Below are 15,435 nucleotides of genomic sequence, written 5' to 3'. Positions count from 1 at the left end.
AGGCTCGGTGCCGATGTTCTTCTCTGTGCCGAGGCTGAGCGCGCTGTCGGCACCACGGCTGTTTTAGCTGCTGAGGCTGAGCGCGCTGTCGGCACCGCGGCCGTTTTCAGTGCTGAGGCTGAGCACGCTGTCGGCACCGGGGCCATTTTTGCTGCTGAGGCTGAGCGCACTGTTGGCACCGCGGTCATTGTCGGTGCCGAGGAGGAGCGCGGTGACGGCGATGTGGCCGTTTGCGGTGCCGAGGAGGAGCGCAGTGTCCGCACCGCGGCCGTTTGCGGCGCTGAGGGGACCAGATCCACAAGGAACTTCCCGGCATGGGAGGTCGGGTCCCTGCCTCTGTGCTCTGTCAGAGCCGTGGCTGAGGCATTAGAGCAGGCTGAGGCACCTGCCTTTGGTGCTGTCAGCACAGATGGTAGGGATCTCGCGGGAGACCCCCTACCCTTGTTAGAGCCTCTCCTGTGATACTGCTCTGCTTCTTGCCTCCGCTCCAGGGAGGGTGAAGCAACGCTGCCCACTGGTTCCGATCTGGCTAGGGAGTGTGAGGGAGCGGGTTTAGCCTTTCCCGTCTCCGAAAATGACTGTAAGGATTTTTCCATCATGAGGATTTTGAGCCGCAGATCCCTGTCACGATGAGCTCTTGACTTGAGGCTCGCGCAATGAAGACACTTCGCGGGGATGTGGGTGTCCCCGAGGCACTTCACACAGTGTGAGTGCCCATCTGACCGTGGCATGGAGTCCTGACAGGAGATGCATCTTTTGAATCCTGAAGCTCCTGGCATTATGAATTAAGGATGGCCGAGGAGAGTGTCTCAATGGGAGACAAGCCTGAGGGTTCTTTGTTTAGTTTTGCTTATGTTTTTTTTAAACTAAGTAAGTAACTATGTAACTATACTAAAGGAAGGGAAAAAAACTGGGAAGTAACTACTAATTATTTCTATGTTTTTTGTTACTGTTTCCTATAGAGACCAGGGAAGAAAAGGCAGCACTGCCCCGAGTCCCGTCTTCAGCCGAGGACGGTTGAGAAGAAACCGAGGAGGGTGTGGGGAACACGCACTCAGGAAGATTCCAACGAGATGGGAGATACCAACTGAGTGCGTTCGCGCCAACCAGGCACTGCTACTGAAAATCTCCGATCAACAGCACCGGGACGCACCGTCACCTAGAGTGGAGCACCCACAGGGACAGCACTCAAAGAAGAACCCCCCAGCTGCCTCCCGCTCCTCCGATTCCTGCCCACTAGTGACCAAGCTCAGAATCTCTCTCGTTTCCTCTCCCCAATCTTCAGTCCCAGCAATCCCTGCCCTCAGCTGCCCCTCCAGCACCTTAAAATTCTGCCACCTTAAACTAGTGTTTTCCATCCCTAGAGTTCAGCTGGCACCAGATGCATCAGACTGAGCAGGTTCCAAACCTCTCAGAGGCTCTTACCTTCTAAACAGGGATGTCTGTTTTCTAGTAAAGTCAGTAAAAGGAAAGGAGAAAACTCGAAAGAGGTTCCTCCTCGCACTCACTTACGTAAACTCTCTAAGTCCTCAAAGAGAGACCTCGAGAAGGAGACATGCTGAAGCAGAGCCACAGGGGTCTCTGAGATTTCCCTAGCTCTGCGCCCCTGACCTGCCTGGCTGATGTCAGCATCTCTCTGTGAGGTCACCACCTCCCCACCACCTTTGACCAATAGGCTGAGGTCCTGCAAAAGGCCTTTGTGATGTCACTGCCACACCCACCCTTCCCCTGAAGTGCTAATGTCCTGCCGCTGGCCAGACACTTTCAAGATTTGAGCTACTCCCTGTGGATCACCCCACTCAATCAGTGTTCACTCCAGGAAGCAAGCCGGCTAGACAGTAAAACACCAGAGGCTGCTCCCAATGCTACACTCAGTTTTTCCAAAGTTGTAGACTTTATGGCCAGAAGAGACCTTTAGAGCATCTATTCTAACCCCCTGCATATCACAGGCTTCCTGTATAGCACAATAGCTACTTTTGGGGCAAACACATTCCAGAAAGGCATCTAGTCATCATTAAATGACATCAAGAGATGGATAATCCACCACATTTCTTGGTAGTTTGCTCCTGTGGTGAATCATCCTTGCTCTTGAATAGTTGTGCCTTATTTGTAGTATGAATTTGTCTCTTTTCATCTTCCAGCCATTGAGTCTTGTTATGCCTTTCTCTGATAGATTAAAGCCCCCTTTGATACCCAATATTTACTCTCCATTAAGGCACTTCAACACTTCAGTGAAGTCACCTTTCAATCTTCTTTTGATATGCTAAACAGGTTGAGATCTTTCAATAGCTCACTAGAGGGCATTTTTCTCCAGCCCTTAGAACATTTGGTGGCTCTACTGCCCCAGCTCCTATTAGCGAGTGCCAGGGGGCTCCATTTCCCCTTCCACTAACTCCCCATTTACAGTTTGCCAGAGCAGTACCTGCAGCGGAGAGCGGAGGAGGTTGGCCAGGGAGGAGGCTCTAGCGGGGGTGGGGGGAGGGCAGGAGGGATTCTGGCAGCAGTGAAGTGGGTTGCAAGGAGGTTGAGATCTTGCCCCAAGTAATCCCACACTCTAATGCTGAAGCCACAGGATGGCAGCCCTGGTGAATGGGGCAGATCAGCAGCCCCTGCTGACTGAAACCTCCCCTTCTCTCTAGGTGGTGGCTTGGTTGACATGGACACTAGGCCACTGGGAACTGGATGAGGCCCTGTGGGACAGGAGAGGCTCGCAGAGGGCTCACTTAGGGTACTCGTCTGCTCTTTCCAAGAGCAAAAGCACCGTGCCCTAAGAACATAAGTCCGTGAGGAGGTAATGCATCTCATTAATTAGTCTTGTTAAAGAGCTGCGTTGGAGCTGCTCTGGGGACAAGCTGGTTTCCTCCTGCTCATGGAGGTGAATTCATCTCCCTTCCCAGTAGCACCTGCTCTCACTCTCATTCCCCACCAGGCTCCTTGCTGCCAGGCCAGTGAATGGCGATAGGATGGCAATGAGGCCTCGGTCCCGCCCCAATCTCCTGAGTCTAATGCAGCTGCTTACCTTGTCCCCCATCAGCTGCTGGGCTTCCCCCAGGAGGGAGTAGGCGAGGAGCAGCCCAGCCTGGCTGACACGCAGCAGGAGATCGTGGATGGCCAGCACTGCCCTCCGTCCGGAGGAAAAATTTTCTCTGCCCCTCCGAGAAGAACTTGCCAAAGACCTAAAACCAACAGGATGTGAGGCATTAGCAGATTGCCCAAGGCCAGGCTCCAAATCCTGGGGCTAGAACGGCATCTCCATCTAGTGGCCACAGGAGGCAGCCACTGCAAGGGACCCAGCCACCCCCACTCCCTGAGCTGTCTCATGCCCTGGCAGAATGTCCTTACTTCCCCCACCCTGGCCGTGTTCCTGTAGCCCAGGAGCCTCCTGTCCCAATACCACAGCTCGTCGGCCTCCTGGATGGTCAGCCATGGGAAAGAGACACATGCATTTGGCATTCATGTTGCAGTGCCTGTGTCCTTCCAATCCCATTGGTGGCTGCACAGTGGGCAGAGTCCTCGCTGCGTGCCTGGCCCAACAGAATTGCAGGGGAGGGGTGTAGAACAGAGAAAGAGACAGACAGAGACTCATCCTCCAGGTGGGGTCAGCCTGAGAGAAATTGGCTGGGGTCCCAGTCTCACTCTTCTGTCGGGTGCCATTTCCCAGCTGGGTTCCTTACCCCTCTGGTGCAGCAGCAGCTGGTTGAGCCGGTAAACCCACTCCCTGGCCTGCCGGCTGAGGTCCTTGCCTGGGTCACTGATGAACAGAGCCAGCTGTGCCACATGGTGACCCAGCCTGGGGAATTCTGCGGAGTTCTAATGGAAGGGAGAGAGAGAGGGGACTCCATCAGCATTTTCCTGTCAGATCCCAGTTCCCCATGGGCCAGGACTCTCTTTTTCCCCTCAGCCGCTTTGCGGGAGATGCTAGAGGATAGAAGCTAGAGCTAGATCCTTAATTTCCTCTGCCGCCAAGGGAGCCTGGAGTACAGGGATGTGGGCAGGGCCCTCCAGGAGGATTTGCTTCCCCAGCTGCTCCAGGATGACAGGAAGGCATGAACCTGGAGCATGAGCCCCTTAAAAGCCCAGTCACCACTTAACCAGGACAAGAAGAACTTGACTCAAGCCAAGCTCATTCCCGCCTCTGCCTCCCCAAGAGGAACATTCCTAACCCACAGCCCCTGCAGCAGCAGATCCTACAGCCAGTTGGAGCCAGCCCGCCTACGCCTGGAGTCAGGAAGCTGGGGTCAGAGGTCACTTACGTCAAACTCAGGAAGGGTGATGGTGAATCTGAGCAGGGCCGTGCTGCTCCTAATGGCCCTGGCTCTCTCCTGCGACACCCTGGACACGATCCAGTAGTTAATTTGCTGTGGGTAAAGGAGGCAGCTCAGGATCAAAGGGCAGGTGTATGTATTCTGTTAATGAGACCCTCCCCAAACCCAGAGGGCTGAGACATTGTGTGTGGGGTGGAATATCTGATTCATTGATTGCAGAGCTTTAGAAGGGGATTGTTGCCCCCAGGACGATGCTTCTATTCTGCAGGTCACAACTTGTCATTGTCTCTCTAGATTGGGACAATGCTCGGTGTCGGGGCTGGTCCCATCCTCCCTGAACTCCTGATTCCTGAACAGCTCACCACGAAGGAAACAGACCTCTCACTCCTCCCTGGCTCTCAAGTCCTTGGTTGGGTGAAGGGACTGAGTGTGAGCACAATCCCCCTAGGAATTTCAGGGTCTGTTGGAGAGAAGGGCTGATTCTCTGGGGTCCTTCTGTTTCTCTAGGAAGGAGCCTGTGCCTCTTCCCTGAGGACCATCTTCTGGATGTCACAGGAGGGCTTCAGACTCTCACTCTGCAAGCCAGCCAGGAGCCCTGTGGTTAGTGCTCAACAGAACCAGGCAGAGCTCTGCCTTGAAGTCCCAGCTCCTTCCTCTGTCCTTCAAGGAGGAAAGGCCTGACACTGCATTGCACTCACTGCCCTGACCGAGGAGGATAGACTGGAAAATGTATCTAAGAGTTAAGGTAAAATTGCCCGCACCACTCTCATCGGGGTCACCTTCAAGATGTAGTGGAGCCTGTCGGTGTCTGGGGACTCCGCCAGCAGGTTCCCCAGCATGGTGTCCAGGAGGTCTGGCAAGACCCTATGCAGATCCTGCAAAGCAAGGGAGAGTCATGGGTCAGAGTTAAGGAAAGTGGGGCTACACCTACCACAGGGTGGGAAGAGGGGTGTGGCAGGTTTCGTTTCTCATCAACCCTTTGATTCAAGAGGGAGAAAGCGGGGTTAACCCCGCCTCCCTGTGTCTACGTCGGTCTTACTACCTCCCCGGTAGTCAGGGCTGTATGGCCCAATGGCCAGAGTCTCTCTACACCCTCTTCTCTGGGTCAGGTAGCGCAGCCCAGCAGCCGGAGTTTCTATAGTGTGTTCCTAAGGCAGTGTGGCCTAATGGCCAGAATCTCTCTAAATTCTTCTCCCCTTGGGGGATAGCGTGGCCCAGCAGCCAGAGTTCATCTACCTCCTTTGGAGTGAGAGAGGGGTGGGTGAACTACATCATCCCCCAAAAGGAGGGGGGGTAGATACCCCCAGTAGGGGAGCCTGGGCACACTCGCCTTCGCCAGGCTCTGACCCAGGGCTCTGTCAGTGATGGCATGATCCACCACAAGTCAGCGGGGAATCCTACCAAAATACGCTGCCTTCATAATAGTGGGAGATACTATTCCTTTCCCTTCCCTGGGTCACTTCCTACCAGTCCTCCAAACGTAGCAGTTCTTGTGGCATCAGGGTCTTCAGGATCCTCAGCACCCGATGCTCCCTGTGATTCCCACAGCTGCCAGTCTCTGGGCCTGCTTCCTGGCTCCTCAGCTCCCTCCTTCCTTGCAACTGCTCCTGGGCTGGAGCTTCTGCAGGGCATCCTTTTTCCTGAGCTGCCAGCCCTAACTAAGTAGTTCTGCAGGCTTTTATGCTTGACTCCCGGTTGGAGCATGCCCAGCAGAGCCTCAGGGGCATGGCTTCCTCTGCCAGCAGGGAAGGGTTAACTCTCTCAGTCCCAGTGCGGGGCCAGTCTGCCCCATCACAAGGGGTCTCTCAGAAGCACTGGTGAGCCCTCCAAACACATATCCTGGCTTCTCTCATTCACATCCGACTGCAGGCAATTAAAAATGATTTCTGGCAGGTTGACAGCTGACTCTTCAAACCATGACTTTAGAATGATCTACCTGGACTTGGGTGGTGTCCTTCTCCGTGCCCAGGGTGAAGATGGCATGCAGGGCAGCTCGAAGGAGGTGGCTCTCCACTTCTGGCTCCAGGGCAGGTGTCATGGTGCTTGCAAGGGAGAGGAGCCGCTATTAGACTGTGCAGTGCGGGGGTGGGACTGGCACCAACGCGGCCGTGAAACTGCAGGGAGCTAGGCAGAGGCTGGCGAGAATGGAAACTGAGTCACCGAGCCAGGGAATGACAAGGCCGAGGTTTCCCAGACAGACAGTGGCAGGACAGGAATAGCGCCTGTTCCCTGGACCCTGCTGCCCCTCCTCTATCTGATCCTGGGAGTGAGCCTCTCCCCAAAGCCATTGCAATGTTACTGGAGTGAAAAGAACAGCGCAGCAGGGAGAGAGGGAACCTTCCCATCACTTCTGCCAGAGGAGTCACCCTTGGGAAGTGACTTGGGAGCGGGAGGGGCAGTGACTCCTAGCTCTGGGCCTGAGCAGCACCGGGGTTAGGGGAACTGGGCGGGAGGGTCTCGGTAACTGAGGATGCCCACAGCAATCAGGGAGTTAGCGAGGACGCCGTCGGGTGGAAAGTTATCAGGCAGCTCCTCAATGAGCTCCTGTGAGACCCAAAGGAAACAAAGGAGTCTGTAGATTCGGGCCTCACTAACTCTTCCCAGTGAGGAGATTACCCAGTCAGCACCCCACACAGCCAGCAGGATCCCCCCACCTGCCTCCCGCTTCTCCGATTCCTGCCCATTAGTGACCAATCTCAGAATTTATCTCGTTTCTTCTCCCCAATTTTCAGCTCCAGCAATCCCCACCCTCAGCTACCCCTCCAGCACCAGCCATTCCCCATCCACTGGCCTGGGGAGACCCCTACCCATCCCATGTCTCTGTCCTCCCTCCAGCTGCCCATCACCGTGTCTCACTCACCACAATCCTCTCCATCATAGCCGCCTTGCAGCAGAGTGGCTCCAGTGTGTCCTGCCCTCTCTGTTGTTCAGCGAGACACGCAGGGTGGATGGTGTGCTGAAACATGAGATGCTGGGCCTCATCCTGCATCCACCAGGAGTGGGGTTAGGAGAGGGAGAGCCAGTTAGCCAGGGAAATCCCTACCCCACCCACACCAGTTGCAGGACTCAGGCCTGAATGGGGGTTAGTGGGGACCCACCCATTGTTCAAATCACTCACGACCCCCACACAAGCAGGGTCAGGAACTGGGACAGTGCCTGGGGGGAGGGGGAAAGAGACCCTGGCTGGTGTGTGACAAACATCCCCAGCTTGGGGGTCCCAGATCATGGAGGAGAAAGGTCCCCATTGGGGTGGAGGATCATTGGGGACAAGACCCTCTGCAGGGGGTCGTGATGCTGGGAAGGGGCAGGACAAACTCGGTTCCAGCACAGCTGGAGAACGTTTGTACCTTTTCTCAGCCCTGGAGCTGCTCTCGGATGTTCTTGAGAGCAGCCTTCTTTGTGGCCATGTCCACCCCTCCCTCCTCCTCCTCCTCTGAGCCCCTGGCCATCCCTGCACTAGGGAGAGAAGGGGACAGGGTGACGCCTGCTGCCACTCGGGGGAAGGACAGGGACATGGTGGGGCAATGTGCCCCCTTCCCACTGCTGGGACCTAGGGCAGATTGGGCCAAACACTCCCGCCACTCAATGATGCCTTCAGCCCCCGACTCCTTCAGAAGCCCATTGCAAAGACACCCCCTCACACACTGTCCTGGACTCCCTGGGAGGTGCCTGTCCCCCCAACCCGCAACTGGACCACCAAGGACCAAAGTGGAAGCACCTAGTGTCAGTGGGGTTCATGTGGCTCAGGCCAGATCCCTGGGCTGGGGACCTCCTGCCCTGGGGAGGCTGGAAGGTCCTCAGTGACCGGGCAGGGCGATGCCTCCTGCTGGAATCAGGTCTGGGCTCCTGGGGCTGGTGCTACCCACACAACAAGCCCCAGAGCCACCCTGCCCGGCTCCCCTCCTGGGCTGGATCCTGCCTGCCCAGTTGCATCCTGGGCCAGCTCCATTTTGGCCTGGCTGGTGCCTCTCCCACCTCAGCCCCTGCGCCGGGAGCGGGTTTCCTCTTGCCAGAAGGCTGGGCACTTCCACCTCCTGGCCCGGTCGGGAGCTCCAGGGGAAGATGGCAGCTGCTTCCCTCAGGCTCTGGGACCAGCTGCAGAGCCTTCTTCCTGAACATCCTCAGGAGCCTGGACATCCTGGAACCGAGCAAGGAGCAGGTGTGAGTCTGGGATCAAGGCAGCCTCTCACTAACGGCCCTTTTTGTTCCCACCCCATCCCTGCCCCAGCCAGAGCATCTCCTCTTCCCCCCACAGGGGTTCAGGCAGTGCAAGCTACACACATGGGAGTTCATTGGATGATCTGCTCCCAACATTCCCCTTCGTCATCCCTGGTGCTGCAATAACTGGGAGTCTCATCCTTTTGAGCACTGGGGTCAGTCACAAAGACCATTGGTCACTTTAGACAAGCAGCTCCCTCCTGCCATCCCAGGCCACACTCCCCGCTCCCAGGCTAGAGAAGGAACAGAACCCAGGAGTCTGGACTTCTCCTGGGAAACCATTCCCCACGTCAAAGTCCCTAGGCACAGCAAGCCCGGGGCCCCCTCATTTCCCATTGACTTTCATGCTCGGCAGCTCACACGGTCTGGCCCAGCTCAGAGACTCTCAGCCTGGGGAACAGTCTCCCACAAGGGAAGGGCTGGGATCCCCATTGTTGGGACATTTCCAAACACACCGGAGACGGCTCTGGAGAAGCCACTCCCCGGTCTGAGAGAGAGGGGCTCCTGGGGGCAGTTTTCAAATCTAATCTCCTTTGGGAGAGATTCTCTCCCCCTATTTCTGCCTCTCCCCAGACAGACAAGGAAAGCCACCGAGAAACCCTAATGCCACTCACTTGCTCTAGGTGATGGAGCGATGGATGGCTGATGTTCAGGGTCGCCAGCTGTCCCTCGCCCTCCTCCTCCCTCTCCAAGCCCAAGGCAGGCTGGAGAGGGTGGTGACCTGAGGAATTACCCTGCCCAGCCAGTAGGCAGGGTGATGACACTGGGCGATCGACTGGCTATGAAAATAAGAGTCTGTCTTATTGCCAAAGGATGGGGAAACTCAGCCAGCAGCAAGAGGTGCAAAACACTGCCCTAGTGCGGGGGTGACAGTGCCTCCCAGCTCCTGACATCCCAGCACTTTGCACACCTCTCTGTGGCCTCCCAACCCCCTTGGGTTGTAGGGACTTGACCCCAACAATACTGATGAGAAACAGGCCTGGGGAGGGGAAACAACTGGCTCAGTGTTGGGATAACTAAAAGTAAGAAATACAAAATGGAGTCCGTGACATGTGACTTCAGGATTCAATCCTTGTTTACCTCAGGGGCACTGACTCAGAACTAGCCTCAACTGGTTAGAACTGGATTTTCCCACCTTTGGACTCCAGACATTCCATCTGTTTTCCCGCCCAAATCCCTGAAGGTTCTATTACCTCAGATTTACCTCAGACTTGTTTGGCATTGCCATTTTGGAACAGTCCATTTTTTCCTGCCTTGACATCTAAAAGGACTGACTCCTGTGCGAATGAAGCTGCTTTCCATCTGAGCCGCAGCCTGTGCGCGGTACAGGTTTCATCGTGCTTCCGACCATATCGATGAGATTGACACCCATCCCAAAGACACCGGAGAAGACCTTCAACACCTACCTTATCCTGCTGCTCCATCTCCAGAGGGCTTCTCTTCCATGGAGATCACCATTCATCCATTGGACCCCTCAGAGTTCCTCCTTGACAGCTTTCCACTAGCCCGATAGTAGAGGTCCTGAGCATCGCCACTGCACACAACCCAGCACATAGACGGAGTAGGAAGACATCTATTTTGTTATAGGGTATTTAGCCAAGGGAGGGATTTATCTGGGTCCGGGCTTCATGCCCCACTGAAGTCACTGTCACTATTGTTATTGTCATTGGTTCTAGTACAACCAGGCCCTCATGTCCGGTCCCCCTGCCTTTGAGAGGGAATGTGCATTTCCCTAGTTTGCTTGTGAGAATGTCCTATGGGACTGTGTCAAAAGCCTTATTAACACCAAGATAGATCACGTCTACTGTTTACCCACCTCCACTAGGCCTGTAACCCTGTCAAAGGAGGAAATAGGATTGGTTTGGAAGGATTTGTTCTTGACAAATCCATGCTCACTAGTCCTAAGAACCAAATTATCCTGTAGGTGCTGACAAACTGATTGTTTAATAATGTGTTCCAGTATCTTTCCAGGTATGGAAGTGAGGCTAGCTAGTCTGTAAGTCCCAGAGTTCTCTTTGTTCCCCTTCTAAAGATAGGTCCTGTCTTGTTAATGGATGGGAAGATGTTCTTTTTTTGGGATCTCAGATGAGAACTGGGGCTCAGCACCTGGTTTGTTAAGGCCATAAAAATGGAGGCAGGCACCTTTTCTCTCCTGCTGGCAAAGAACCCCAGGTACCTAAAAGAGTGGGACTCACATCCCTGAATGGGCTTTTAAAAAGACAAGCATTTCTTGTTTCCGCAGACTAGACATTTTAGCAAAAATTAGAATTTCTTGGTGCTAAACACTGTGAAACTCCCCTTTCTCCTTCACAAAGGGCTTTTATGCCCCTTATGTCACCCAGGCTCACAACTGCCCAGAGTTCGAGAATTGTCCCTGTTTCCGTTGGACAGATAGGGAGCCTGAGGTACAGAGAAGGGAAGTGACCTACCCAAGGGCCTACACGGCAAGGCGGTGCCAGAGCCAAAAAGAGAAGCCACCAGTCCTGACTCCTGTTCTAACAGACAACAAACCCCTCATAAGCAGGAATCGAGATGGTAGGGAACTGTCATTGAAACCATTTCTGTCAGAAAATCCCATTCAGCCTAAACCAGTTTGTTTCTTGAAATCATAACAAGTGGGATGAAAATTCTTTGCAAAAATATTTTGTTGCAAAACAAAAGCATCTCCTGTTTGTCATAGTGTGTTAAACTGTCTCATCGCACACAAAGAAGAGACACTTAGATGTCGAAAATTAGATAAGATGCGTCAGCCTGAGCTAAGTAGTTGCTGCTCTTAACCATTTCAAAATAATAAAATACAAATAAAATCGAATATTTCAGCTATTCTATTATGTCATAATCTGATCTGAGTAAACGTGATAGGACACCTCATATTATGCACTGCTCCCAGTGACACTCTCAAATGGATCCCCATCCTCCACCCATGGGGAGGTAGGTCGGAGCAGATAGTTATCCGTACTTGAAAGAAGGAGCAGCTAACGCTTAGAAAGAATTGACTTGTCTTAGGTCGTCACACAGCCAGTCAGTGGCAGAGTTGGGAGAAGGACCCAAGAGTCCTGACTTTCAAACTAACCATCACATCTTGAATTTCATCTATTGAATACAATTCTGCCACCTTAAACTAGTGTTTTCCATGCCTAGAATTCAGCTGGCACCAGATGCATCAGACTGAGCAGGTTCCAAACCTCTCGGAGACTCTTACCTTCTAAACAGGGACGTCTGTTTTCTAGTAAAGTCAGTAAAAGGAAAGGAGAAAACTTGAAAGAGGTTCCTCCTCACGCTCACGTACGTGAACCCTAATACTCTCTAAGTCCTCAAAGAGAGACCTCAAGTAGGAGACTTGCTGAAGGAAAGCCACGGGGGGCTCCGAGGTTTCCCTAGCCCTGTGCCCTGTCCTGCCTGGCTGATGTCAGCATCTCTCTGTGAGGTCACCACCTCCCACCACCTTTGACCAATAGGCTGAGGTCCTGCAAAGGCCTTTGTGATGTCACTGCAACATCCACCCCTCCCCTGAATCGCTAATGTCCTGCCACTGGCCAGACACTTTCAAGGTTTGAGCTACTCCCTGTGGATTACCCGACTCAAAGAGCCCTGACTTTCAAACTAACCATTGGCTCTCGAATTTCATACATTGAATGACCTAAACAAAGTGCTCTCAAATGAGCTCCAGACCAACAACAGTTCATGAACTGCTCAGAGACAATTAATGCAGAGAAGCAGCAAAATTCATCAACCATAGGACTGGTTATGACTTATTTACTTGGTCTTAAAAGAGAAGAACAAGGACCTGAGTCTCCTTCCTGTCAATAACCTCCTGCTCAGCCAATCAGGGTAGAGACTGAGGGGCGGAAGGCTGAGGGTTCTCATCGTGTGGATAAATGTAAAGTAATGCACATTGGAAAAAATAACCCCAACTATACATACAATATGATGGGGGCTAATTTAGCTACAACGAGTCAGGAAAAAGATCTTGGAGTCATCGTGGACAGTTCTCAGAAAATGTCCATGCAGTGTGCAGAGGCGGTCAAAAAAGCAAACAGGATGTTAGGAATCATTAAAAAGGGGATAGATAATAAGACTGAGAATATATTATTGCCCTTATATAAATCCATGGTACGCCCACATCTCGAATACTGTGTACAGATGTGGTCTCCTCATCTCAAAAAAGATATACTGGCACTAGAAAAGGTTCAGATAAGGGCAACTAAAATGATTAGGGGTTTGGAGATGGTCCCATATGACGAAAGATTAAAGAGGCTAGGACTCTTCAGCTTGGAAAAGAGGAGACTAAGGGGGGATATGATAGAGGTATGTAAAATCATGAGTGGTGTGGAGAAAGTGGATAAGGAAAAGTTATTTACTTATTCCCATAATACAAGAACTAGGGGTCATCAAATGAAATTAATAGGCAGAAGGTTTAAAACAAATAAAAGGAAGTTCTTCTTCACGCAGCGCACAGTCAACTTGTGGAACTCCTTACCTAAGGAGGTCATGAAGGCTAGGACTATAACAGCGTTTAAAAGAGAACTGGATAAATTCATGGTGGTAAAGTCCATAAATGGCTATTAGCCAGGATGGGTAAGGAATGGTGTCCCTAGCCTCTGTTTGTCAGAGGATGGAGATGGATGGCAGGAGAGAGATCACTTGATCATTGCCTGTTAGGTTCACTCCCTCTGGGGCATCTGGCATTGGCCACTGTCGGTAGACAGATACTGGGCTAGATGGACCTTTGGTCTGACCCGGTACGGCCGTTCTTATCATAGAATCATAGAATCATAGAATTCAAGATCAGAAGGGACCATTATGATCATCTAGTCTGACCTCCTGCAAGATGCAGGCCACATAAGCCGATCCACCCACTCCTTGGCAAGTGAACCCTGCCCCATGCTTCGGAGGAAGGCGAAAAACCTCCAGGGCCATAGCCAATCTTCCCTGGAGGAAAATTCCTTCCCGACCCCAAATATGGCGGTCAGCTGAACCCCGAGCATGCGGGCAAGACTCTCCAGCCAAACCCTCTGGAAAAGGTTACATCATACCAGGCACATAATTGACCTATTGACTAAGCCCGTTATCCTATCATACCATCCCCTCCATAAACTTATCTAGCTTAATCTTAAAGTCGTGGAGGTCCTTCGCCCCCACTGTTTCCCTCGGTAGACTGTTCCAGTATTGCACTCCCCTGATGGTTAGAAACCTTCGTCTAATTTCAAGCCTGAATTTCCTGACTGACAGTTTATATCCGTTCGTCCTCGTGTCCACATTAGCACTGAGCTGAAATAATTCTTCTCCTTCCCTGGTATTTATCCCTCTGATATATTTAAAGAGTGTAATCATATCTCCTCTCATCCTTCTTTTGGTTAAGGAAAACAAACCGAGCTCCTCAAGTCTCCTTTCATACGAAAGGCCTTCCATTCCTCGGATCATTCTAGTGGCCCTTCTTTGTACCTGTTCTAGTTTGAATTCATCCTTCTTAAACATGGGAGACCAAAACTGCACACAATACTCCAAATGAGGTCTCACCAGCGCCTTATATAACGGGACTAGCACCTCCTTATCCCTACTAGAAATACCTCGCCTAATGCAACCCAAGACCGCATTAGCGTTTTAACGGCCACGTCACATTGCCTACTCATAGTCATCTTGCGATCAACCAGGACTCCTAGGTCCTTCTCCTCCTCCGTTACTTCCAACTGGTGCGTCCCCAGCTTATAACTAAAGTTCTTGTTAGACATCCCTAAATGCATAACCTTACACTTCTCACTATTGAATTTCATCCTGTTACTAATACTCCAGTTTACAAGGTCATCTAAATCTCCCTGAGAATATCCCGATCCTCTTCCGAATTGACAATACCCCAACTTGGTGTCATCCGCAAACTTTATCAGCCCACTCCTACTCTTGGTTCCCAGGTCAGCAATAAATAGATTGAATAAAATCGGACCCAAAACCGAGCCTTGAGGAACTCCACTGGTAACCCTCCAACCGGACAGTTCCCCTTCAATACTACCTCTGCAGTCTCCCTTTAACCAGCTCCTTATCCACCTCTGGATTTTCACTTCGATCCCCATCTTTCCAATTTAACCAGTAATTCTTCATGCGGTACCGTATCAAACGCCTTACTGAAATCCAGATATATGAGATCCATCGCATTTCCCTTGTCTAAAAATCTGTTACTCTCTCAAAGAAGGAGATCAAGTTGGTTTGGCACGATCTACCTTTGTAAATCCATGCTGTAATCTATCCCAGTTGCCATCGGCCTCATGCTCCGAACCATTCTCTCTTTAAGATTTTTTCCATGACTTTGCATACTACAGATGTTAGACTAACAGGCCTATAATTCCCGGTCACTTTTTTCCCTTCTTGAATATAGGAACTACATTAGCTAATCTCCAGTCAGTCGGTACAATCCCCGAATTTAGGGATTTATTAAAGATTATCGCTAACGGGCTAGCAATATCCCTCGCCAATTCCCTTAATATTCTAGGATGAAGATTATCCGGGCCCCCCGATTTACTTCCGTTAAGCTGTTCCAGTTTGGCTTCTACCTCAGCTACCGTAATGTCTACCCCCATATCTTCATTCCCATCGGTCCTCTATCACTATTCCTTAGCCCTTCATTAGCCTCATTAAAGACCGAGGCAAAGTATTCGTTCAGATATTGTGCCATTCCAAGATTATCCCTAATCTCCACTCCATTTAAAGTTTTAAGCGGTCCCACTTCTTCTTTCTTGGTTTTCTTCCTATTTATATGGCTAAAAAACTGTTTGCTATTGGTTTTAATCCCCTTCGCTAGATCCATCTCCACTCGTCGCTTTGCCTTTCTCACAGCTTCCCTGCACCCTCTGACCTCAATAAGGTAGGTTTCCTTGCTGATCCCTCCCATTTTCCACTCCTGGTACGCTTTCTGCTTTTTCTTAATGACCCTCTAAGACGCTTGCTCATCCAGCTCGGT

At 51.8% G+C, this 15,435-nt stretch overlaps 1 protein-coding gene across 6 annotated transcripts in view; it reads right to left on the bottom strand.

Moving 5' to 3' along the window:
- LOC120398700 (maestro heat-like repeat-containing protein family member 7) overlaps positions 1 to 15,435 on the bottom strand; it is a 107,649-nt gene that overhangs the window by 21,437 nt on the left and 70,777 nt on the right. For 2 of the 6 annotated variants that reach the window (XM_039526255.1, XM_039526256.1), the window contains exons 1-5: positions 5,733 to 6,302; positions 5,027 to 5,140; positions 4,254 to 4,358; positions 3,675 to 3,810; positions 3,020 to 3,176 (exon numbers count right to left, since the gene is read on the bottom strand). The exons of 1 other annotated variant lie outside the window; for it this stretch is intronic. In XM_039526255.1, coding sequence (XP_039382189.1) covers positions 3,031 to 3,176; positions 3,675 to 3,810; positions 4,254 to 4,358; positions 5,027 to 5,140; positions 5,733 to 5,969 — 738 coding nt within the window. In that variant the 5' untranslated portion in view covers positions 5,970 to 6,302 and the 3' untranslated portion in view covers positions 3,020 to 3,030. Of the gene's footprint in view, positions 1 to 3,019; positions 3,177 to 3,674; positions 3,811 to 4,253; positions 4,359 to 5,026; positions 5,141 to 5,732; positions 6,802 to 7,125; positions 7,249 to 15,435 lie in introns of those variants that run through there. 3 more of the 6 variants (XM_039526259.1, XM_039526260.1, XM_039526258.1) reach the window with 3 other exon arrangements.

Source organism: Mauremys reevesii, linkage group 2, assembly GCF_016161935.1.
Source record: "Mauremys reevesii isolate NIE-2019 linkage group 2, ASM1616193v1, whole genome shotgun sequence".
NCBI classification, from domain to species: Eukaryota; Metazoa; Chordata; order Testudines; family Geoemydidae; genus Mauremys; species Mauremys reevesii.
The sequence above is the reverse complement of the archived record's forward strand: the minus strand, read 5'-3'. Positions and strand labels throughout refer to the sequence as shown.